The 26,452-nt window shown below is 40.4% G+C and overlaps 1 protein-coding gene across 1 annotated transcript; it reads left to right on the forward strand.

Moving 5' to 3' along the window:
* The first annotated feature begins 650 nt into the window (after positions 1-650).
* On the forward strand, positions 651-24,687 carry zgc:91976 (uncharacterized protein LOC492359 homolog). Its single transcript, XM_039783471.1, has 6 exons — positions 651-781; positions 15,665-16,552; positions 16,660-16,777; positions 17,863-18,016; positions 19,453-19,619; positions 20,047-24,687. Exons 2-6 carry the CDS (start codon positions 15,930-15,932, stop codon positions 20,221-20,223), a joined length of 1,239 nt encoding a protein of 412 aa, XP_039639405.1. The 5' UTR covers positions 651-781; positions 15,665-15,929; the 3' UTR covers positions 20,224-24,687.
* Positions 24,688-26,452: the final 1,765 nt, after the last annotated feature.

Below are 26,452 nucleotides of genomic sequence, written 5' to 3' on the forward strand. Positions count from 1 at the left end.
AGGTATTATTGTAGGCTAGTTGATCTCTCTTTCTCTCTCTAGTAAGTAAAGTTTAACTATATATACCCTAGGCCTAGGCCTATACAGATAAGTAAAGATACGTAAGATAAAAATAGAAAAGTGTGGCTATTGCAGTTAAAAAATAAAAATAAAAATAGGTAAGAACATAGGTGTAAACACTGCAAGATTTTCGAGGTACTTCGAGACATATGTATGTATGTATGTATGTATACGTATGTATGTATGTATGTATGTATGTATGTATGTATGTATGTATGTATGTATGTATTTTGTATGTATTCTGCCTGGGAAGGAAGTTTTTCCTCGCCGCTGTCGCACCAAATACATGCTCTTGGGGTAATTGTTGGGGCTCTGTAAATTATAGTGTGTGGTCTAGACCTACTATGTGTAACGTGTCCTGAGATAACTTCTGAGTCGGTTATGATTTATTTGACACTATAAATAAAATTAAATAGAAATTGAATTTGATCCTTATTCCGTCTTCTGCCATGTGTGCACGTGAGTATCGCACAATCTTTTTTCTTTTGAGCTGCTGTAGCACAGGAATTTCCCCAGTGTGGCATTAATAAAGTTAATCTTATTTTATTTTATGGGGCATGAAGGCAACACTGGTGACGCTATGAAGGGAACTCCCAGATTCTCCGGTCACAAACCTTCTACCCATGAAACAGCGGAGAGGGAATGAGGGATTGATACCACATTGCGGTGATAACCACCAACCAACATTTGAAGAGAAGTCCTTCAGCATTTCGACGGCAAGGTAATTACATTACACATATTTTAGTTCACTAAGTTACTCTCTCTTTTTTTTTCGAAAGAGGACCTAGCTATCCGCTGAGCTGTCATCCCTGTGTGTGGTTGGCCAGTTAGCTATATATACACTGGCTCAAAATCGTGGTAAGGTAACGTTAACTGTTGGTTAATGTGTTTTACTGTGGCACAAACTGAGTTTAACACCGTTGTATGTTACACTGCCTTGCTCTCGGTATGCACTTTTGACAGACCACCTTTTAAACGTTATATTTATCACCAAATGTAACGTTAGCTAGCGTTAACAACTACTGCTCGCTGGCCTTGTGTTGAAATGTTATCGGATGACGACAAACCATCTCCCCTTCAGCGTTAATCCCAATCCAACGGGATTGGCAGAGAAACTAACGTTAATCTCATCTGATTTTACCCCGAGCCAAATTTAGAGTTGGATGATATTCAGCTAGTTAGAAATAAACATTTTCAGCCTTGCAATCCACAATCATGTAGCTAGCTAACGTTTCAAGAGCCCAGTGTAGGCTGTGTTTGAGCTAGCGAGCTAGCTAACGTTAGCTAAAATACTGAAGACGCCAGTATTTTAGGTGATCAGACCTTAAGCTCTTAAACCACACTAACGCTACACAGTGGTTGCCGCGGCCCTTATGTGACTGAACGCAGTGTTTTCAGCATGATTTTAATGTAACGCTATCTCACAGGTGTGCCTACTACATTTGCAGTGAATCGCTGAATATCTTCTCAGTCGCTCTCTTTCTTTGTAAATTTTAACCTAGCCAAACGTGTGTTTTTGCTCTGCGACTCTTGTCAGGGTCATAGTTATTTCGGATGTGTTTTGCCCAAAACACATCCGAAAAAAGTTATATAAAATGCGTTTGCCTCGTCTAAGAACAGGGCGGAACGGGTGACCTGATTCAGCACTGTTTCCCACAGGGTCTTATAGACTCGTTCTTTTCAATTTTGGGAAAAATGGGAAAAATTGATCACAGGTATGTTTTGAGAACAGGTGTGTCTTTTGAAAAGACCCATTACTGCCAAGCTATCGGGGCATGCTGTGAATGACTGGTAAACCAAGATCCACTAAGGCCATAATAAATCTACCTGGACAGACAGATGAGCCAACAGACGTTGATCGAGAGTGAGGTGTCGGTGTTGAGAAACTGGTGATAAAGCAGCTTTTCACAGACCTAAACAGTATGACTGCAGTGAGTGTCAAGGAGGCAACATGTTAAAGTGAGTCAAAGGGGTTTATTGTTGCCAAAGCAAAGCATGTCAGACTATCAACAACTGGAAATAATGAGTTTTCTGTAGGCACAGCTATGATTCAGTCTTGGGAAACTGTCTACCACACATATTGACCAATAGTAGCTTAGATCATAAACCTTCTCTGAAAAAAGCGCTTTAATGTTACTGTTGTCTTTAGAAAATAAGTTAACTCTATTTTGTCTTAAAGTGATAGATAGATAGATAGATAGATAGATAGATAGATAGATAGATAGATAGATTCAAAATATCAGCGCAGCAAGTATTATAACTTACCATAAACTCACTAAATTTAAATAAATATGGGGGAGATAAACAGCCAATGTATTATATTAAAATTAGATTCTTAATTCAAAACTTTACAATAGAATGGAGATGATCTGCTGATGTTATATGCTCAGCAGTTTAAAGCTGCATTAGTGTATATATTTTTCTTTGAACACCATAGTTAAAATGATCTTATGAAAGCCCCGTTTCTAGGCACCAATGCCGGATCTCTCTCCATCCAGTTGACACAAATAGACTTTATTCACTGACTTAAACACTTTATTAGGTACACCTGTACAATATAATGCTATCTAACAAAACCGCAGTGCCGTCACATTTATCTTCGCGAAGCCTGTAATGTTAAGTTTTTGGTGACTTTGTCAGGTGTAAATTCAATGTTTATTACTGAGGTCACAGTGTTGTGCTGAACTACATTATATTAAGAGGTGTTTCTAATTTGTTGTCTCTCCTATTGTCAGATGTTACACGTCCCTGCCAATACAAAGTCCGTTCGCCTAACAAACCATGAAGTAGATCTCGGTGGCTTCAAAACATTGCCCCATTAAATGTTTGTTAATTAATTAATTAATTAATTAAAAAGAGTGTGTAGATCCCTGGTAAAATTAATTTTATTGTATCACTTATCAGTTTGTTTTTGAATTGGTTACAACACAGCTTCAGATACCTAGGTAAAACACTGTGTGGGTCTGACGTTCTTAAACTGATACACATTTGGCACTTGAAATTCACGGTCTCTTTTGCAAATGTGAGTATCTGCTCCTTCCCAGCGTTCGTGAGCCTCAATACTCAAATCACAGCTAGGGTATAATGCTATTACCTGATAGCCTTGGCCTGTTTGTTATTCTAGTTTATGGTACTGTTAGTGCCAGCCAATAGCCATTGATCATTTGGTTTGCCTCCAGAGAAACAATATGTAATGGCTTTAATCTTGTTTCTGTCATAATTAGAAACACATGAAGTTTTACTGCCACTCACATGATGTCCCAGTTTCCTTTGGCCTACAACAGCCTTGGAAATATAGGCTAGTAGCACTTTTATGTAGCCTGATTTTGTGTAGGCCTATTTCAGAAAAGAAATATGAGATGACATTTGAATAATCCTTGCTAGACAGAAGGGCAGTGTTTAAGTAGTCTATCTCCTGGCTGGGCTTTGTTTGAATAGCCTAAATGAAGAAGCCAAACTTCAAATGAAGTTGGCACAGTTGGACAATTAGAAAGGATGTGTATGTAAGGTTCTATATACTAGATGACGCAGCCACATGCCAAATGCATGTGGACAAGGGTGGGGAGTTGAGTATTGGTTAGGAATGTTAAGTACTCTGTGAAGGCCAGCATTTTATTTTTTTGCTATTGTCTAGCATGCTTACACCTGAGGTAGGTATCCCCCTGTCTTGACTTGTTTCTTACATCCTCCTGCAGGGTATACATAATGCATATATTTCATCAGTTAGCACCCAAGTACTGTAGCCTAATTTATGTTTGCCTGTTCCTGCCCTAGTTTGTACATATTTTGGCCTATTTTTAAAGGCAAAATGCAACATGATGCTATATTGAGGATAGCTGCTGTGACTTTGGCCAGTGTGTCATTTTGTGCTCACAACTATCCATAAAGATTAAACAGAAACAAGGTTAAACGGATTGAAATCAAATTATGTACGTTATGTACAAAGTGCGAATGCAAAAGAGACTCTAAGAAAGCAGGGCCAAAAAGAGTACTATAAGAGATGGTTTGTTTGTTTACCCTCCTTTACTTGCTGGTCCCTCAGCCTCCACCTATCTCAATGTATGTTAATGATCTAATTTGTGTAGAAAAATGTTCCTATACTAATGTATAGTACAATAATCTTATTTCTTTTTCCTCTTGTAATAATCACAGTAGTGATTAGGAAGATACTTGAAATTACACATTTCCAGCCTACATGAACAGATGTACAGTGCCTTGCGAAAGTATTCGGCCCCCTTGAACGTTTCGACGTTTTGCCACATTTCAGGCCTCAAACATAAAGATATAAAACTGTAATTTTTTGTGAAGAATCAACAACAAGTGGGTCCCAATTATGAAGTGGAACGAAATTCATTGGTTATTTCAAACTTTTTTAACAAATAAAAAACTGAAAAAGTGGGCGTGCAAAATTATTCAGCCCCTTTACTTTCAGTGCAGCAAACTCTCTCCAGAAGTTCAGTGAGGATCTCTGAATGATCCAATGTTGACCTAAATGACTAATGATGATAAATAGAATCCAGCTGTGTGTAATCAAGTCTCCGTATAAATGCACCTGCTCTGTGATAGTCTCAGAGGTCCGTGTAAAGCGCAGAGAGCATCATGAAGAACAAGGAACACACCAGGCAGGTCCGAGATACTGTTGTGGAGAAGTTTAAAGCCGGATTTGGATACAAAAAGATTTCCCAAGCTTTAAACATCCCAAGGAGCACTGTGCAAGCGATAATATTGAAATGGAAGGAGTGTCATACCACTGCAAATCTACGAAGACCCGGCCGTCCCTCTAAACTTTCAGCTCATACAATGAGAAGACTGATCAGAGATGCAGCCAAGAGGCCCATGATCACTCTGGATGAACTGCAGAGATCTACAGCTGAGGTGGGAGACTCTGTCCATAGGACAACAATCAGTCGTATACTGCACAAATCTGGCCTTTATGGAAGAGTGGCAAGAAGAAAGCCATTTCTTAAAGATATCCATAAAAAGTGTCGTTTAAAGTTTGCCAAAAGCCACCTGGGAGACACACCAAACATGTGGAAGAAGGTGCTGTGGTCAGATGAAACCAAAATCGAACTTTTTGGCAACAATGCAAAACGTTATGTTTGGCGTAAAAGCAACACAGCTCATCACCCTGAACACCCCATCCCCACTGTCAAACATGGTGGTGGCAGCATCATGGTTTGGGCCTGCTTTTCTTCAGCAGGGACAGGGAAGATGGTTAAAATTGATGGGAAGATGGATGGAGCCAAATACAGGACCATTCTGGAAGAAAACCTGATGGAGTCTGCAAAAGACCTGAGACTGGGACGGAGATTTGTCTTCCAACAAGACAATGATCCAAAACATAAAGCAAAATCTACAATGGAATGGTTCACAAATAAACATATCCAGGTGTTAGAATGGCCAAGTCAAAGTCCAGACCTGAATCCAATCGAGAATCTGTGGAAAGAACTGAAAACTGCTGTTCACAAACGCTCTCCATCCAACCTCACTGAGCTCGAGCTGTTTTGCAAGGAGGAATGGGCAAAAATGTCAGTCTCTCGATGTGCAAAACTGATAGAGACATACCCCAAGCGACTTACAGCTGTAATCGCAGCAAAAGGTGGCGCTACAAAGTATTAACTTAAGGGGGCTGAATAATTTTGCACGCCCAATATTTCAGTCTTTTATTTGTTTAAAAGGTTTGAAATATCCAATAAATTTCGTTCCACTTCATGATTGTGTCCCACTTGTTGTTGATTCTTCACAAAAAATTACAGTTTTATATCTTTATGTTTGAGGCCTGAAATGTGGCAAAAGGTCGAAAAGTTCAAGGGGGCCGAATACTTTCGCAAGGCACTGTATGACTATAGATGACTGTTCAAGATAATATACAGCATATGCCAACTCTCTGAGGTTGTGGCTGTCGCCTTCACTTGCCTAACCCTTTTTCAAGCTTGGTTTACCCTTCATGGTTAAAGAATGCAGATAGTACTACAAGTGAAACAAAAAGGATTGAGTAAACCACTTGCTCATTGGAGGATTTTTTTTTCCCCCATTCTTTCCTTGATAAGAGAATAAGGATTTTCTTGTTGTGTGTAGTTTTTTTTTTTTTTTTTTTTTATTATCAAACATGGTCATCAAAGGGATGTGACGGATGTTCTCTCCATTGAAGACCGTGCAGGTCAAAGAAACCCAGAAATCCCAGGTCAGAACTCAGTGTGAGTTACTGCTCCTAAAATACAACATAGCTGTCTCAAACGTCCTAACGCGTGGAGAGGTTATGTTGGGGTGTTTTTTAAATAGTATGGTTCACTCAAATCCAAGAAAGACCTGAATTTTGTGAGTTGTAAACCACAGCACTTATTGATGTGCTATCTCCAGTCACTTTAACTTTGCTCTCGTTACTGGGTTTTATTGACACTTTAACATTGTAATTAAGAAGTACAATTTGTAGTGTCAGCCATTTAAAAACAGTTTGTTCAGTCTTGTTGATACAAACCCTTTGCAGTTCCATGATTTTGATTAAACAAATCATGGAAATATGGGCTATATGCTTTGCTGCACACTAATCACTCCCTGTTGACCAGTCCCTTGTGTGCTGTCTCAGATATAATTTCTGTTAAGTTGTGTGCTGGTCCTCTGGGGCTGTGAGGGCCTGACAATCCTAATAAGTGACTTATAAACTTTGCCACAGGTGGTTTTCCCATATGACCTACCAGTACAGTGGTTATTACTCAACCCCCCACCCACTCCCCAAGACTTCTGCAGGAGCCATCCATGCTTTTATGGCCGGTTTCATCAACTTTAACTTAATTTATTTAGGGATAAATGACAAGGGGGTCCAGGCCTTTAGTCCCTTGTTTGAAATTAAAAACTGACATTGCAAAGGAATTGAAATGGCTAATTGTAATGAATATATTATGCCATGGAATTTTGAATGTTAAAAAGGTGAAGCAAAATTGATACCACATCTTTTTATTTTTTATTTATTATGTAGTTTAGTTTGTCTACTAACAATGCAGGCGATGCAAAGAATTCAACACAGTCAATCATGGAGTTACCAAAAGTTCAGTGACACTTTAAATGCCTACACTAAGAAACGTATAAATGGTAACTAATCATTTGTTTAACTGCCCTATTTAGATTTTATCCTCCCAACTATAGTCAAGTTATCTGACAAAATTAAAAGTGCAATAGTGGGAGGATGTTATGTAATGCATGATTTGGAGCTTCTGTTTTTTTAAAAAAAAAATTATTCCCCGACACACACAAATCTGCGGTCTTACTTCACAGTAACTGTACTCAGTCAAGCTGTCATCAGACCTCCGTCTTAAATTTCAACAATGGCTTGTGTGATAGTGTCAAGCCCTCTCTAAAAGCTTATTCATTGTAAGACCTTGTATTTGATAAAACTGCTTAAGCATTTCTTGTAAATGGAATGATTTGTTATGTGTGTGTGTGTGGTGTGTGCTATCACAAGAAGCTTGGTGTTGTCTCCAGGTCCTGTTCAGTGCTTGTTGTATGCATGTTTATCCACATCCCAGATATATTGATCCATTGCTGTAGGCCATGGGTCCTTGAGCTGAAGAGTAATCTGGTGCTCAAGGAAGCTGTCGAGTACACACATCATTTCTTGACAGTAGAAAACTAAGCGTGGGAGCCAAACTTGTGTAGGCTTAGTTTAAAAATGTAAAATTGGTGCCTGTGCTGATTGTAATTCACCTTTTTTAAAGGCCCATCTGCATTGGTTCTGATATTGATTATGGTCTTGTTGAAGGCTCCAAGGCTGTTGATTTCTATAATATATATATATATATATATATATATATAGTATACACAACAGCGTAATCAAACAGTCAAAACAATCATGTGATGCTTTGTTTTTTGTTTTTATGGCTTCCTATAAATTAGACATTCATGAGTTAGAAGCAGCAGAGCACATGAAAAAGAGGAGACAGAAAGAGGTTTTGTTTGATTAGTAAGTTGTCAAGTTTATTTATGGTGTTTTTCCATTACACGGTACCTGCTCGACTTGCCTCGACTCTACTCGCCTTTTTTGGTTTTCAATTACGCAAAAAAAGTCCCTGGTTCCTGGTACTTTTTTAAATTTTTTTTATTAAAGTATCCCGTCCGTCCGGGTTCCAAGTGAGCGGAGGCGATACCAAAAGGTGACGTGAAAAGCTGCAGACTGCTGATTGGTCAGCGAGAATCGTCACTAATCACTGCATCATCATTGCTAGCGACAGACGGGGGTGTCCTGAACAAACCCGCCATTTTTAAGTAGCCAGCTGTGTTGTTTTTTTTGTTTTTGGAAACAAAATGTGTCTTCTGGCTGTGGCAACAGCCACATGCCGAGAATAAAAAAACAACACCCCTTCAACGTTCTGCGTGTGTGTCGCGTTAGGTCCCAGCAGTTTCCTGCGGCGTCGCTATGACGACCAGCCACGCTGGTGGTTGTGGTGAAAAAGGAGGACGGAGCACCACAGCCGAATAGTGCTGGTTCTAGCAGTGGGTAAGCGCCACTATTTAGGCCATTAAGCGCTTGCAAGTGGATCTTTTTTTAAATACTTTTTTGTTTTGCTATCTGAATGGTTAGGCCTAATAAGTGGTAAAATATAAAAGATAAAATAATAGAAAAAAATACCAAAGTTGCTTAAGATATAAGTGATTTCCCCCCCCCCCTTTTTTCCTTCTGATTATGAACTTAGTTTCTTAGAAATGGCAGGAGTCCCAGCATACTGTAGTATATAAACTCATTTTAATAATTAAATAGGACTGGACTACTGTGTAAGCGGGAACATACACAGTTAATTTTTAACCCTAATCCCTTCAACCAGGCTGGCCCAGTTGTGTAAATATTGGCCTTGCATTGTCTACCTGCGGGTTTGTATAGTAGGTGTAAACATATATACAGGTGAGAGCGTGGTGTTGCAGATATTGTCAGTTTCCCTCACAAGATAAAACGCATGTAAAAGGAAACTTCTCTTTCAAACACTGTGTACAAAGAAGAGGAAAACACACCCTTCAGACACAGGGAAAGGACAAACAAAGCATTCCTTCAAAAACTGCTTTTTCGAGAGGGAATATGATCTTTGTTGGGTTTTTATATGACTGACATTGTTTGCTGGTTGTGCAATGTCATGTCTGTTCTGTTCAAATATTTAACCCGTTTTCTGTATCACATACACATATCCAGGTTAAATGCAACATGAGCTGTCAAAAATGAAACGTGTCACTGAAACCACATTCAGGACTGGTCTGTTGGCCCTTGTGAATGTGAATTCCGTTTTTGTTTTTAGAGCCCCTGTACCGACACAGGAGTCAATTCTGATGCTGGTTAATCATCTAGTCCATTTAATAATTGTAAAATTCTCCAAGCCCACATTGATGTTTTCCACTTGCTTGTTTTGTTTGACCAACTGTCCAAAATCCAGAGATAGTCAATTTCTGTCATATTGAAAAAGAAAAGTAGAAAATCCTCGAATTTGAGAAGCTGGAACCAGAGAATGTTTGGCCTTTTTGGATGAAAAGTGAAAAAGGACTGAATTATCAAAGTAGTTACTTTTTTCCTGTCTATCGACTGTAATTTGAGGAGAACTCAGGATCTACTGTGGTGGTTGACCGCAACTCTCCTATCATGTCAAACATGGTTGCTAAAAACAAACATTCTAATTCTAATCTTTATGCTGTCGGCACCTTTTTTTTATTTTTATTTTTTTTTGTTCTGTTGTAATCACAGCTTTTTCTATCCTCCATTTTCTTTGATTTCTTTTTCTTTTCTGGTTAAACTGTTTTTTGACCTTTCCCCATTTAAATTTTTCGTGAGCATCAACTCCATGACCAGCACTGCACAAATTTGCTTAAGGATCGCTGAATTTGATTTTTTTTCATCTAGCATGCGTGTGTGTGATATCTGTTCTCACATCTTATTCATGTTCACCTATGAAGGCCATTCTTTTTCAACAGGAGATTTAAAAGGCCAAAATGAAATGAAATTAAAATTAATGACCGGAAACAAATGTGCGGCAATAGAGAGTGGGAGATGCAACCAATAGGCGCTGGCTACCGATCACGCAGGCAGGGAGGAGAATGAAGGAAGAGGTGGAAACTAAAAGACAGAAGGTGGCAACCGGTCAGAGAAACAATTTTCCTCCCCTCTGAGGCCAATGTTGTTGAGCCGATGAAAAGAGAAGGAGTTTGGGAACTCTCTCTTTTTCTTTTTTTTTCTTTCTTTTTTTTTTATTATGAAGCTCAAAATTCAGCTCATGCATTTAAAAAAAGCTTCAAAGTGGTAGACCAGCGGGATTCTTTAGAAGAACAAACTGTAGAGTAGCTGCTATAAGCACAAGTAAATGTTTAGTTCCTGCATGTCTATATGAAACGGAGGCAGTTCAGTTTCAACGTTGGTCTGTGTTTTCATTGCTGGCTGTTCTCTATCTCGACTTTCCTCTTCTCTGAAAGGCCATTCAGAGCCATTGTGAATGAGTCATTTTCGTACCACTCTAAGCTGCCTAAAGATGGGCTACGGCTGGTGTTTATGTTAGTGTCGGCTTGACATATTGTCACTCCTGGGTGGGATCTTTTTCTGGTGATGTCACATGTACTGCCTTGTGCGCAAACCACCCAAACCTCCTCCACCTCCGCCCCACCAAACCTTCGGAGAGGAAAGACTTACCACATGAGGGGGAAGTGCAGTTGCGGTAATGTTTTTGGAGTATGATACAGTTTTATATCCCTCACTTTTTCGAATGAAAACAGCTAGTTTAGCTTTTTTTGCTCTCAGCGCTGTTATTTTTACTTTGATTAAAAAAAAATTGTTAATCTGTCAGCAGTTTTCAAATCTTTGCGGGCATTTCTGCTTGGCGAAGGTGTGCATGGCAGAGAAATATCTGAAAGTAAGAGGATGTGATGACATGAAACCACTAAAACGTTTATCTATGCCTGTGATGTTTCAACTGCGTTGTATCTTTGAATGCTGCTTTTGGAGCTCGGTCTTTCTTGATATTGATGGTTCTGTCATGATTAATCCTCAATCAGCTTCAACTAGTTTGGGCTTAATTTGATTGACTTCAGATTAGTTGTGATAGTGTTTTTAAATATGGAGATAAAGGTGCACATTTTGAGAGTGTCTTGATGCAGCCATTCATAGTGTTGCACTCTTAAAAGTGACAGAAATAGGTGCAGGGTTTTCACTCCCATTATAAGATTTAGGTGCAGCACCCGAGCGGTTTTGGGCAGCACCTAAGCCAAATGACTGTTACTTTTCTCAGATCTAATGATTGTAGTTGGACTTCTTTAGCAAGCTTTTTGAGTGTTATTTATTTTTTTATTTATCTGCTCTAGCTTTTCAACATTTTAGACAATGATATGGTGGTATATATCTGTCTGTCAGATACGCGCACCTAAGTCTTCAACACATCGAGGGAAACGGAGTTGTGTAAAAAATGAAAATGGAGAGCTGGTGAGAGAAGTTCAAACCCTGGCTCAAAATACTGGTTCGCTGATTGGATAAACCGTCTATCACCACCTAAACCCGCCTCAAAACCAATGCTGATTGGTCGGTCGTTTGGCGAATGGCTCCAAATTTTCTCTATCTCAAGATGCCAGACTGATGTGCGAGTGGAAAACTGGAGCTCGCGAGATCAGGACGGTCTCACGAGGCTACATTTTAGTAGCCTAGTGTTTGCGCCCAACAGAATCTCCACCACTGAGGTGCCCTTGGGCAAGCCCTTTAGTGATACTCCACCCAAAACTGATGCTTCACTTCCTCTAAACGGAGAAATTTGACTAAGTAGAAGTTTCAGTGAAGATTTAGAGGTCTCATGGCATGAAAATTTCACTTTGAGGTTTAACATTAATATGAGCCCCAGACTGCCTATGGTCCCCCAGTGGCTAGAAATGGCCTTATGAGGTCATAAGGAGCAAGGTTACCTCCCCTTTCTCTGCTTTGCCCGCACAGAGAATTTGGCCCACCCATGAGAGACACATCATGGCTTTCAAACGAGCAAAGTGGCAGTTGGTCAAGGCCACACCCCTCTCTCCTCCTCAATAGCTACAGACCCATAAATGGCACATACTAAGGAAAGCTCATTGTGGGACTGGCTCTAGTGGCTGTAATTCTGCACCAAGGCTGAATTTTGGGAAAGAGACTTCAGATACAGTATTAGGGGACCACTAAGGCCTATATAAAAGCATCCAAAGAGAACCATGTCATGGGACCTTTTTTAAAGTGAACAAATAATTGTATCACCTTATTATTTACAGTACCTAGGTGCCTCGAGTCTACTTGTCACTATAATACTAATGATCTACAATCCATTAATACATCTGACAACAGCCTGTTTTCTGTGACGAAGCAAACAACAAACTTTTACAGCCACCTTTCGAGTCTTCAGGAGGTAATCGTTGTATACTAAGATTTTAAGTCAAATATTACTTTGAACTAAACTACTCAGCTGCTCACCTGATGCCTGTGTGAATATGGAGTAGGGGATTTACTGAAAAAGAAATCTACACTGGGTAAATAAGGATTTTAAGAAAGTTAAGTCATGTTCAAATGATAGTTGTAAACCGGTTAGCTTTGGACAGGCAGGGTTCAACGCTAAGATTTCTTTTTCACGTGTGTGTCTCTCTCTCTTTTGGTGGTCTGATAAAGAAGCCACTCTGTGCAGGTTTATGAGCAGTGTTATGATTCAAAGTTCAGTTAAAAGTTATGTTCAGTTATGTCACTCTAAATCCCCTCAAAGACCCCAGTACTATTATCGTGTGCGTAATGCCAAGAGTGTGTCTCTTTTTGTGGTCCGATAAACAAAAGCCACTTCCTTCAACACCTTAAACATTCTCAAATGAATGTCAGTCCTGTAAGTAGGTAAACCTATGACAATTGTAACCTCCCTGTTCCGTAAGCACACACTCTAATGCTGAAAATAATCCTCCTGCGTTGTCTTTCTCTAGCGTTGTCATATTTACTAAAGTTCTGAAGGGAACCAAAAGGCTTTCAGGGTCAAAATGTTAGGGAGTAAATCTTGTATCAAAATTCACTATATCATAAGGCTGAAGCATTTCCTCAAAGTATATTGTCTTGAGGATTTTCATCTGTTTTGCTTCTGGGAGAAACATTTTTATCAAAGCCTGCCACGTGGCCATCAGGTGTTGGTTAACCTCGACACACACAGATTTACTTGGGAGTAGTATGTATTTTACACAACCTTATATTCCTGCAGGGTCAAACTACAATGAAACTACAATGAAAAGAAATTCATTGCATACATACGTTTTTCAGTGCATACATATTTTCTCCAGATACTTGTATTTTTCTCCATGTCCAGGTCTCTGCTTGAATAAGAAAACGATAGCATCTTTCCACTACCAAAAGGCATATTCTCATGCACTTTTAGCATAGAAACTACAAATTGCATATTATTTTAACCCTCGTATTCAGAATCCTGGGAGACTACTGTATTCACAGACATGGTTAGTTTATTAGTTTCAGGATTAGTTTGTTTTTCCCTTTTTTGAGTGAGATTATTTCTTCACCGAGCATGCTGTAAGCTGATTCATAGACCAAAGGTCCTCCGCATACAGCTGACTCAGTGACAGCTAATCTCTGATCTGTCTCATAGCACAAGACATCTATTAATGTTCTTTGTGCACTGTCCCTGTTCAAATAAATAAATTATAATTACAATATACTTTTAACATCCTGATGCAAGTGCTCTTTGTCTCTGTGTTTCTCTTTATTTCTCTTTTTTATTTCCACTCAATACTGCTCTTGTTGCACTCTTCACACTATGTTAAGGTACACAGCTGGGTTGTCACGTTGCTAAGCTGTTGCAATGAGGACTCTCCTGCTGCGCTGTTTGCATGATGCTATCCATATGTTTATTTTCACACTTGCATTTTAGTGTGTGTATGTTACGTTAGAATCATGGGGTTATTAGGTCAATTTGTTGTATGGACCTCGGCAGGAATAAATCGGACGCCAGGTGTTGACAAACCAGTTTATAGCCCATTTATTTGGCCCTGTTTTGCTGGCCTAAATGAACAGGCCTCTGAGCTGATGTGAGATGAGGTACTGATGTACAGTTTGTTGTCGTGCCAACCAGCCAGCCTGCCTGTGTATTTAGCTGCTATTGGCTGTAGCTGAGCTGAGCTGAGCTGGCTGTGCTGGGGCCTGACTGCTGGCTGGCTGCCCTCTCTACAGGGGTGGGGCTGACACAGTGCTCAGCGCTGACCTTCACTCTGATTTATGAGTTCCTTCTTGTAGTCCAGTTCCCTTCCTCCCTCTTTCCTGGTATCCATGCAGTAGATCAGGACTTGCCTCCAGCTGTAACTCACACTCTCCTGAACACAAGCAGGGCCACCCAGTGTCCCCCGCCGACATCGCGGTCTATAAACAAACTCATGATATGCAGCAGATGTGAGTTCATCTCCTTGTTAATGTTAAACCTTGGCTGTTGCCTGAATGAGAAACACACATTATGGAAAACAAAGTAAAGTTGAAGTTAAAAAGCAAGGATCTGTGAAAGAACTGGTAGGATAGTATTCTTTTTGATCGGCTATACTTACAGGTTAGCTGTTTGTCTTGAGAGGCAAACAGGTTAAGTACCTTTTATTACATGGTTAGTTGACTTGGTTACTCCATCAAACTGTAGAAACAGTATGTACCACAATACAAAATAAACAAATAGAATATTGTCCCAGATCGTAAAACTTAATTTAAAGATCGTAGACCTCTTACTCTCTCCCTCTGCACCATGGTTGGTGCTAGACTATAGACGGAGTCACCTAGCAAGTAGAGATGCATTACAGCTTTCTGGGCCGATTACGAATTTTCTTTGAGTTAGGCCAGCCGATACCGTTTTTTAGCCGATTCTGATTTAATTTTTTCTAACTACTTTTCTTTAATAGAACATTTTGCACAGAACATGGAACATGTTTTGAACAGATAATGGAGCACTATAAAATAGAACTATATAAATTACTCTTGGTGTGGGAAATTCACACGCAAAAAATTAGATTTTTGGGTTTTGGTGTCGTCCCTCCACGCCCTACTTTTTCCTTGCAGGAGTTGCATTTTGCAAACTTATCTTCTGCACACATGCTGATGAATTTCCAAACAGCTGACATGTTGCAGGTTAATTCACGAGGTTCCCTACATGTGCGAGAATAGCGCGGACACGCGCTTCACACCGCGAGTGGGTACGCGCGACACACGGTGGAAAAGTTGAGAGAAAGTCAAAAGCGACTGATGTTGCGTGTGCGTGTGTCCTTGAGAACTGTAACTCGTATAACTTATCTTGTCAGTTAATTGTAGCGCTGACTGGCATGAAATCGGCATATGTCAGACTGACCTGCCGGTCGCTGGTCATGGCCGAGCACGTGAAAACCAGCCAATTCCGGTCATCGGCCGGTCTATCGGTGCATCTCTACTAGCAAGCAAGCTATCTAACTAGCCAGGTGGATGGCCACTAAATAAATAAAATGTGACAACTTAATGTCTTATTCACACACTCTTGCCACAGTGTAGGAAAGCACATTGCTATCGCCAGATGAGTGACAACTTTGTTTGGCTCAATTTATGTAACCAGTGTGTTATTCACAGCAATTTATTTTTCCTTAACAGGTGTGCAGAGTGTCGGTAATAGCTGATGAGGTGAAGAAAGCCACACAAGGCCACTTCACCTACTGTCTATTGGCCCTCACGCAGAGTGACCCTGTTGCCTACTTTGTCCCCACATCACTTCGAGAGGAGGCTTGGCTCCCTCTGGGTGCAAGAAACACCATGTGCCAAAACTGGAGAGGACTTACCACTGCCCCATAGACCGCCAAACCTCTTGTGAACCTTTCCCTCTAGTCTGAGGACCCTCCTAATCCTCCACACTGCCCACATGGCCAAGATGAAGAAGGTGGCAGCATGGTCAGCAGAGGATGTCTCTGACTGGCTCAGCAAAGAGGGGATGCTGGAGTACATAGATGCCCTCCGTCAGACGGACGGTCCTGCTCTGCTCAACCTCAAAAAGGAAGATTTCCAGATTCTTCCCCTCTCGCTGGTGTCGTCTGATTGCGGGCAGCAGCTGTTGGAGCGGCTGGAGACGCTGCGGATAGAGACTCATATTGAGGATCACAAAAACGGGCATGCAAATGGGCATGCTGGTGGGCTACCTAACGGAACTAGCAAGCCTCAGAGGAATGGCACATTGGGGATGAAGGACTTGAGGATGGAGATGGTCCACATCCCCATCCCTACAAGAGAAACGACGCGCACCTCGTTCCCTGCCGAGTGGGGAAAGACGGGCATAGCGTTTGTCTATGCGGTGGTGTGCTTCGTTACCACCACTGTCGTCATTTCAGTGGTCCATGAAAGAGTACCGCCGAAGGAGCACACCCCACCACTGCCTGATAAATTCTTCGACCTGTTTGACAGGGTGGAGTGGGCCTTCTCCATCTGTGAGATTAACGGCATGCTGCTCGTGGGACTCTGGCTGATACAGTGGATTCTACTCAAGCACAGGTACAGTCTAGTTTAGTCAGACATATTATTATTATTATTTTTTTTTTTAATCTGATTTGCAACTAAATGAACATTTCATAATTCATTTTCTTGTATGTTTTTTCCAGGTCAATTATAGGCAGGCGATTCTTTTTCATTGTGGGCACACTCTATCTGTACCGGTGTATTACAATGTACATCACCACTCTGCCTGTTCCTGGGATGCACTTCAAATGCTCTCCAAAGGTATTATAGACACACTTTTATTTCTCTCACCATTGTAGATTTGTTGAGCATGAAAGGCTTTTTTCTTACTTAACTGCTTTTGGCACAAATGTGCTGAATGTAAAAATTCAGCAAAAAATGAAATCTCTTTTGTAAGCTGAAAGCCCCTTGAGTGCTCTCCATTGAACACTGATTGTAAGACATGATAGTCCATTTTTCTGCGAGTAAGAGGAGCTTCAAGTGGTTGCTTCACTTCCTTGTAGTTGCTGTTATTGTAATATTGTAAATGCTCTACTAGGAAAGCATTTTCATTTCCTTCTTTATTTAAAGCCAATGTGTGCAGCGTTTCTGTTGCTTTACTGACATCTTTGAAATTTAAAAAGAAATCCTGGTGAGCATAGATGATACAATAGATGCATTCTGTCTTTTCTCTATGCATCTCATAGCTTTTTAAAACATTTGCATGGTGTTCATGACTTTTCTTCATGCATGTGCTTCTAGAACACAAAATCCCAGCTATATGGGTACACACTGATCAAAACAACCACAGGTACAATCCTGATAGAGTACATTTAGGGAAATGTGGGTTTAGGCAACTGTAATTGCTTAAGTAGTTAAGTGTTGGGGAAATGTGAGGGTTGAGGTTATCCTCATCGACTGTAATGATCCGCGGCCTCCCGTGTTGAGGTCAAACATGTTCTACACCGTTCCACCACTCTCATCCTTTAGTACTGTATATACAACTTAGTTTTACATATTTGCACTTTCTGCTACTTTTTATTTTAAAACTTCTAATATTTTAGAGGAAATATTGGCTGAAAGAAATCTTTTTACTCTACTAAATGTATATACCGGATACCTATGCAATGAGATTATCTCTGCAAAGTGAGGGAAATTGATGTGTTGTTTAAAAAGGTGCAGAACAATACTCAATAGTCCTCACCTATGCCATGTAGACATGTACACACCTGTCTGGGTTAACTTGTGTTGTGCTGCTGATCTTTCTCCTCTGCATCCTACTTTTACACATAATGTTTCTTTAGCAGCTACCAGTTATATTGTCAGTTTTTATACTTTCATTAATTTAAGTGTTTCTTTTCTTTCAGCTTCTCGGGAACTGGGAGGCACAGACAAGGAGAATAATGAAGATGATTGCTGGTGGGGGCCTATCCATCACAGGTTCCCACACCATGTGTGGAGATTATCTGTACAGTGGCCACACAGTCATGTTAACGCTAACGTACCTCTTCATCAAAGAGTGTAAGTTCCACTGTGTCTGTACAATAGTTTAAGTAAGAATGTAGAGGAAGGTTTTTACTTTTAGAGGCACATAAGAAGATTCAATTAAGTTTTATTTATAGTATCAAATCATAACAAGAGTTATCTCGAGACACTTTAACAGATACTTTACCACACTCTATAATTTACAAAGCCCCAACAATTCTAATAATTCCCCCAAGAGCAAGCAGTGCGACAGTGGCGAGGAAAAACTCCCTATTAGGAAGAAACCTCGGACAGACCCAGGCTCTTGGTAGGCGGTGTCTGACGGTGCCGTTTAACACTTTAAGTCACATTAAAGATAATGGAACAGTGACTTCAAATGGTAGTCGTAGTAGTTCATGTCATATCATGGCGCTGCAGGGCATTACAGGATGTAGCGTGGCCCAGCAGAGCATGGATGGACGTAGCAGGAAGCAGCAGGGTTTAGCAGGACGCAGTATGACATTGCAGGGCACCGCAGAGCTTAGCAGGTTCCCTTTTTGAGATTTTACTTTCTCAAAGTCTATCTTTATATTTACCCACCCCAAATGCCATACTGTAGTGCACATTTCCTTCAGAAGGTCAGTTCAGATGTCAACAGAATTATGTACTATTCAGAAATGCTGACCGGGCTGTTAAACTGTTGAAGTCCAAGAGCAAGCAGGTCGTCTCTCACACCTATTGATTCATGAAGTGGCATTAAGCCATATTTATTACAACATATGTTCAATTTCATAGCTGATATTTGAGGTTCACACACACACACACACACACACACACACACACACACACACACACACACACACACACACACACACACACACACACACACACACACTACTGTTTTAACCACCATCTGTATCTCACTGATGAAGCGTGCCATTGCTCGACTGTTGCAACACTTCTCTAAATTGTGTCAGGAAGTGTAGACATAAAGGAAATGTAGAGATGTTGCACTAACCACTTATGTTAGTATCAGTGTGTTTAGACCTTGCTCTGTTACGTAACATTTTCTGTTCCTTAGCAGGCATTTCCGTTATCAAACATATTTGGTTTATGCACTCACTTGGTTCACCACTAAGCAGGAGGGTCAGAAGACCGAAGCATTTTAACTGTGGGGTCAGGTTGTAGGCATTAGTAGGCACTTTTCTCATGCTTTGAGTAAACTGTTCTTCCCTCTTCTACATCGCATGCTACTGAAATGCTTTACCACCACAGCAGTGACATCAAGTGGTGAAACGGAGAACAGTTTGGTTAATATCTGCAAAAGAGCCACAATGCTCCATCTAACTTACAGGGGCCAAATGCAGTGTTTTTTCTACTAACTGGCTGACGCTCACTGGTCCATTTAGCTGTTAAAGAGAATTCAGCCTGTTGGGTTTGCTTTGTGTATCCGGTGTATTAACCCTCCTCGTTTTTTCATGTTTGATTGGCAGATTCCCCCAAGCGGTTCTGGTGGTACCAATGGTTTTGTTGGACATTGAGCGCTGTAGGGATTTTTTGCATCCTTCTTGCCCATGACCACTACACTGTGGATGTGGTGGTTGCATACTTTATCACTACACGCCTCTTTTGGTGGTACCACACTATGGCTAACCAGCAGGTGAGTGCAACATGTGGCACAAGTTATGTTACTCCATTGGAATTTGAATTAAAGTAAAAGTGAAGTAAGTCAAGTAAATGGGCACACTTAGTCTGGTTCTTACCTTACAGATGAACTGAAATTGTAGTCGGCGAGTCCCGCAATGTAATGACTTAAGCGTGCTCTGGCCCTGAATGTTTTATTGCAGTGTGATTGCAGGCCAGCGGGGGAGAGGGGGGGGGACAGTCGTGCTCTGGCACAGTTCAAGGCAACTGGGCCAAGTGTGAGTACGCCCTTAGGATAAAAAAGGACAGCTGACACAATGTGAAATGACAGTTTCTGAATAATGTGAAATAAATTGCTCAAAGCAAAAAGGAACTAGTAAGGACATTTGCGTTTTTTAATATTTAATGTTCACACTTGCAGTATTGTTGTCTTTTTGTTTCAGTCGCTGAAGGAGACGTCACAGGGTAACCCGTTCTCGCGGGTTTGGTGGTACAGACTGTTCAAATACTTTGAAGAGAACGTCAATGGCACGGTCCCTCGTAACTATCAGCTGCCGTTGTCATGGCGATCGTTGCAGTGGAACCGCAGTGTGAAGTACAGCAAACTGGAAATCCAGTGAGGACTAGGACTATGAGTTCCACAAGTGCTGTTTTTACCCATGGAACATGGCACTGTTAAATGTAGCGCTGTCCTTTCACCTCTAGTAACAGACACATCCCTGTCCAAATGGGTAGCACTGTGACCCACCTAGTATTTTTGTGTATGTATATATGTGTGTGTGTATATGTATATATATATATATATATATATATATATATTCTCTGTTCCTCTTTCTCTTCTGGTAGATTTTGCCAACACAGAGCACTAATATATGTTTTGTGTCTTTTCCTCTTCGTGGGCCACAACAGTTTATGAAGCATTTCGACAAACTAAAGCTCAAAGAATTTTGGCCACAAGGACTCAAATACTTTTTTTTTTTTTTTTTTTTTTTTTTTTTTTCTCTCTCTGCACAAAACCATAAGTAATGTCCATGTTCTTACAAGATTTTTAGTGCAAACTGTGTTAATCAAATGCTCATTTGATAACCAAAATTCCATAAGTATTTCTTTTCTTTTATAGCAAATTACTTTTTTTAAACTTTCCTTGCTAAAATGAGTCAAAGGTGCAAAAAATATTTTTAAGTATGTCAAACTTTATTTTTCAAAAAACTAATGATGTCCAACAAAATATTTTTAGATTTGTACCTTTTTCAACATGAATAATTGAGAGCATAAGAATCGAATGTGGTATAACGTTATTCCAGTGCCTTTCTTAGCTTGATTGTAAAACAGTTCAAGTACTATGTGTCTTGTCTCTCTGCCGCGGGTGTGACCACGCTGTGGTACGGGGTGGTACATAGTTAACAGTCTCGTTCCCATGAATGTAAAAAACAACTACGCCACAGCCTTACCAGAAAATCGGTGTACCCAAAAAGAAGTGCAGTGAAATATCCTGTTTATTTATTAATGCTTTACGATGTCTGTTTGTGCTTAGTTTGTTAATGCTGTTCTAATAGAAAATAATGACTGTTAATTGTAATTTTTTTTTTTTTTTTTTTTAATGTCTAACATTTCATTTTTACCAATCTGTCTTTTACCAACACAAGTCATGTTCATAGCCCGATCACTGACCTTCAGTTGACTGCTAATTTTACTTTCCACCTCTACATTATCTGCATCTTATCACTGCCTGATTGGAAATTGGAGAAGACGTGTCTAATACCACTTTCACTTCGTGGGCTCAAGCAGGGTTGACTTGTGTTTTGAAAGGGTTATTCCGCGTTGATCGACTCTGCGTCACGACCCAGGTCTAGAGGTCGGTTGGACATGGGCCGTTTTTCAGTGTAAACTGCACACAACCAGCTAACAATCCCGGCGGCACAAATTGTAGTTGGTTGTCACTCATCTCATCTGACCAGTCCACAATACACAAAACTGGCTAAAATGGCGTTCAAATTTCCCTTCTAAAATCTGGGTTGAACAGGGGTTGATGCATAGACTGTAAAAATAAAGCCAAAACAGTATAGGTCATAAATCCCACTACCTCAGTGTTGGCAGATGGGACATGGGCCAAGCTAAAAAAAAATCTAAATAAATTTGTATTTTTTGGATCGTTTGTTCAAATGTTCATTTTCTTACATCAGGTGACAGACCAGGAGTTGTAATTCCACTGTTTGGCCACTATGTTCCATATGCATATCCTGGGGGCCTGCTATACCCTTTTGATGTATAATAAAACCTGGATACAGCTTTGAGGTGGAGCCCTGTTAATTACTAGAGACCTCTGCCAGCTGAGCCGGCGACTTCAAGTTTAGCTCTCCATTAAATTGAATGTGGATTAAATGATTTAATTGTGCGGCTCTTCTAGACTTTCCGAATGTTATCGGACCGAATGGATTAAATTCTGATAGCGAAAGGAGTCCTTTCGCTGGGGTTGTATGATGCAAAAAAGAAAATGTATTTCCTGATTCACACATCTCTTTCGCCATGCAAGTCAAGGGGCATTTTTTTGACCAGAGGGCATCACGTGACTGTCCAGGAGTTGCATTCCGCTGTTGAGCTGCTATGTTCATTTTGCTTCAAAGCCCGGGCACTTCCTGGGGTCCTGCCGTATCTGTAATAATTTGGCTAACCTTTGTACAGTGGGAGGAAGTGGAGATGAGTCATCCATCTTTATACAGTCTATGGGTTCAACCTATTGGAACATCTATTTTGGCAAATTATGTCTACAAGGGGGCAAATGTACGAGATGCATAACTACCTGTGTAGGTATATTTATTTCAACATAACCACAAACCTGCATAATCAACTAATCTAATAATGGCCTATACCGTAAAACTCTCCCTCTGCACTGTGGTTGGTGCTAGACTGAGAACTGAGCCCCGTTGCATGCCCCTAGCAAGTAAACCAGCCAGCTGTCTGGCCACTAAATTGATCAAATGTAACAACTTTTTTCATTCACATACTCTTGTCACAGCGTAGCAAAGCACATTGCTATCGCCAGATGAGTGACAACTTAGTTTGGCTCACTGTCTTTAACCAGCGTAGCATGAAGGCATGTTGAGTGGAATTAGCAAGCTAGCTAACTCGCCAGCCGGCCACAGCTGGCTGCTCGGTCCCACAGCTCAATGGTGTTGCAGTTGATATAAGCGCCCTCTGAAAACCCAGCTTTAGAAAATAAACTTATGAAAATAAGTGTTTTGTATAATTCTCTCATCCACGGCACCGCCACGCTCTCTTCCCGGTCGCCCGAGACACAGGTCTGCAGCCGGCAGTTCAGTGTGGCTGCTGGCTGGCAAGAATCTCTTTTGTAAGATGAGTCGGCAAGCCTAACTTTGCTCTTATTGTTATGAAACTTGGTCCTAAAATGGTCATCTAACTAGCCTACTTCCCTTCTTTACTGCTACTGTTGAGTGTTTGATGGTCGTATGTGCTTTATAACGTAATTGCTGTGAAACAATCGTAAAATAAGCTTTAATTTTTCTCATTCACAGCTCGTTCCGCGCTCTCTCTTTCTCGGTCTGTCTGCTCGCCCGAGCTCGCACCACACGTCTCTGCAGAACGCATTACAAACTGCAGGCCTACTGTACAATAAGGAATTCAAGTAAAAAACACCAGTCCTTGTAGTGTGCAGCTGGACTGTGTGACGTTGGCTGTCCACCTCGCCAATTTCCAGCAAGTGAGGTGGACCTAATTGGTATGGATCGGTCATATCTGAGTTGTCGTGACCAGGGATAAACGTGTTGACTGGCTTGGTTTGAATTGACAAAATAAGGGTTGAACACGGGTCAGATAACCCCGGTCTGACCCTGGTCCTTGGTGTGAAAGAGGTATAAGAGGTATAAGGTGCAGAGTTAAGTTATTCTGGACCTGGAAATGTCATCTTTTGCTCAGGAGATAACAAGACCCTCCCTTTTTCCCCACATTGAGTCCCATTTTGAAATCCGAATTATCCTCATTACTGTCTGGTCTTGTAACCTTTGTGGTGGTAATGAGATCTAGAGGAAAATGTTCAATGTCAACACGTGTTGAGTTTAGGGAATGTCAAAGTTGTGAAAACAGAACCTTCAGGTAAAGTTTCTGAGCATGTCTGTAATAAATCTGCGCGCGTACTTTGTGTGGTTCGTCTCGTACTAAATCAAGCTGCTACCTTCCAGTTTGAAGACGGTCGGTCTGTCTGTCTGTCTATCTTCTGTATTGCCTCGTTAAGTGCAATGCCAAAACTAGAAGTAGCTCAACATGGAACTTGTGTGGGGAAGAAGCTGAAGCATGATGCACAGCGCTGGTGATATATTTGACCATATGTATGTGTTCAGTATAACATTAATTTCCATGAATGTGACAATGCTTCCTTATTGATAATCCTAATGATGTACATGTTTTTTTTGTTTGCTTTTTTGCTTTTCTTTGTGTAACTATGGCTGAAATGTAAAGAATAAGTATTGCACAACTCATCTATAGGGAAAGATTTTGTGAATTCAAATGGATTAGGTTTGAAGAGAAACTGCACTAAGCTTTAGGTTATATAAATCCCAAATAAATAATGACAGACAAATAAGTGATTGATTTCTTTAAACATATGATGACACATGTCCAAATGACCGGGTGAGAAAATGACATTATTTTCAACTCATGAAGCGCATACCTTTCGATGCCAACAAGGGTCTTAATGTTTGAGACAAATGAGAGTCCAGGCTTGTCCTCCCTGTCCAATCATTTTTACTTTAGAGAACGGTTTCTGAGTTTTTAAGAGCACAGCAGGTTCCTCACATTTGGCCATAATTTGATATGAGATAATATTTGAAGTAACGGTCCAAACATGGCTCTCTAATGTTTGAGGATGAAGATTGGAGTTTAGGTTTGTCTTCCAGTTTGCCAATCGAGTTGGAATTTTTTTTTTTTTTTTTATATATATAAACGTTTCTTATCCTGTATGTTCCTCTGTAAACTTCTCACCCACATTGTCTCTTTTCTCAGATGTTTGTAAGATATCATACGGGATTGTACTTGGGACGCTTTTGAATAAAACCTTTTACTAAAATGTATTTTATTCACTGTTGGTATCTTTAAGGGGGCCAAAAGATGACATCATGGCAGACCCACTAACAGCCAGCAGATGGACACATTGAGTTGCATAAGTAAGACCAGTACAGAGACGGGGATGGCCTCTCCTTAAATGTGTTTTTGCTTCCAGTTTGTATTTGTGCTCTCCACCTACTGCAAGTATGTCTGACATGGTTACTTGCTCCATTACTTTTGCTCATTCTGGGCCTTTTAGCTAGTATTTCAAATATATCACACTTGTTTCAACACAAGTCTTCTTGTACTCCTCTTATTCCCCCAGCTGTTTTATAGCAATAACTTATAATGCCTGAACACGTGGAATAAAACATGTTTTTTTTTATCCTTAACAATGAATATTATTTACTAAATGAGCAACAAAGTTAGCGCTTGAGAAGACGTTGCCAGGTATTATATTAACACTCAAAAACCCAGCAAGCTTGCTTCATCAGCACTGTGTGGGTGTATTCTGATCAGCAAACAACCCCACATCACATTTTGATTCAAATTTTGCCAAATCCTGATCAGTGCATAGAAAAGAATCCCAACCAATACAAATACAGAAAATATCTCATGTGAAACAACAAAAACTGTCTAGCTGTGTCAGAAAGTTCAGTGTTCATGTAAGAATCTGATTATGAAAATAGGTTTTCTGGGCCTTTATGACAGCAAAAATGTAAAGTAAGCTACTGACTTTAACCCAATCCTCTTTGGAAATGGGTCCAAAAAGTGTATCTTGCAAATTATGAAATGACTGATCTGTGCTGATTTTTGTAAATGGGGGGTAGTTGCTTGCTAAAAGAGCAAGAGATCCTCATAATTCCTAGCATGAGAATTTGCTGCCACCCTGGAGAGATTGTGCTGGCCAGCCAAACCCAACTCCCACACACTACTACTGTACACAAATGAGGAAGAGGGAGGAGTGAGTCTGTGCTCCAGAGATCTTCTAGTTTCAGCTGACTTCATTAAATAGGCCAGAGTGATGCTCTCAAGACGGTTTGCAGCTTAATGTGGCTGAAAATATTTTAAATATGCAGGTGTTCAGTCTGTGCTGTGGACAGAAACAGGCTGTGTTCTTAATTACTGTCACCTTGCATTTCATTTGAGAGTTTGGGGTGGTAAAATGCTATCTTTTGACTCAGTTAGTTAGATATTATCCAAATCATGTTCCGTAAATGATTATACAACATGAATAATGGGTAACCATGTTGCTCTGGCGTTGTCCATACTGCAGCAGCCTGTTTTCCAATCAGTCTATTTTCCACGCTCGGCTGTCAGTCATTTTCTACTGTCTGTGACTCAATATGTGAATATTGAAACTTTTTTACAGTTACACGACTGCATCACAATACATTGTCTGCTGCTACAGAGTAACCTACCCTCCCTCAAGGCTGTGAAGCCAAGATAAACAACAGTCTGATTCATGGGTTCACAAGCAAATTCTATTCTATTCTCAGCAGTGCTGCAGTCTTTCACCGTAATACCATACTTAGTCTGTGAATATAATGTTGTTGGTGTGCAAATGGAGATTTTTCTATTAATGGATGGCTCGGAAAGTGGGTGGGATGAGAAAGAAGGCTAATAAAACATCTGAATGTTGCAACAGAAATCGAGACTCATCAGACCAGGCAACATTTTTTTCAATCTTTTATCCAATTGTCTTCTTCTTGCCCCAGTTTCCTGTTCTTAGCTGACAGGAGAGGCACCCGGTGTGGCGTTCTGCTTCTGTAGCCCGTTTGTTTCAATGTT

The sequence above is a fragment of the Perca fluviatilis genome, chromosome 19 (assembly GCF_010015445.1).
Source record: "Perca fluviatilis chromosome 19, GENO_Pfluv_1.0, whole genome shotgun sequence".
In the NCBI taxonomy this organism is placed as follows: domain Eukaryota; kingdom Metazoa; phylum Chordata; class Actinopteri; order Perciformes; family Percidae; genus Perca; species Perca fluviatilis.

Bases quoted from the DNA above. Each gene is read 5' to 3' on its own strand.
- zgc:91976 (XM_039783471.1), top strand. From the start codon at position 15,930: ATGGCCAAGATGAAGAAGGTGGCAGCATGGTCAGCAGAGGATGTCTCT. The intron at 16,778-17,862 runs GTATTATAGACA...CTTTTCTTTCAG, and splicing joins ACTTCAAATGCTCTCCAAAG to CTTCTCGGGAACTGGGAGGC. The intron at 19,620-20,046 runs GTGAGTGCAACA...TTTTTGTTTCAG, and splicing joins ACACTATGGCTAACCAGCAG to TCGCTGAAGGAGACGTCACA.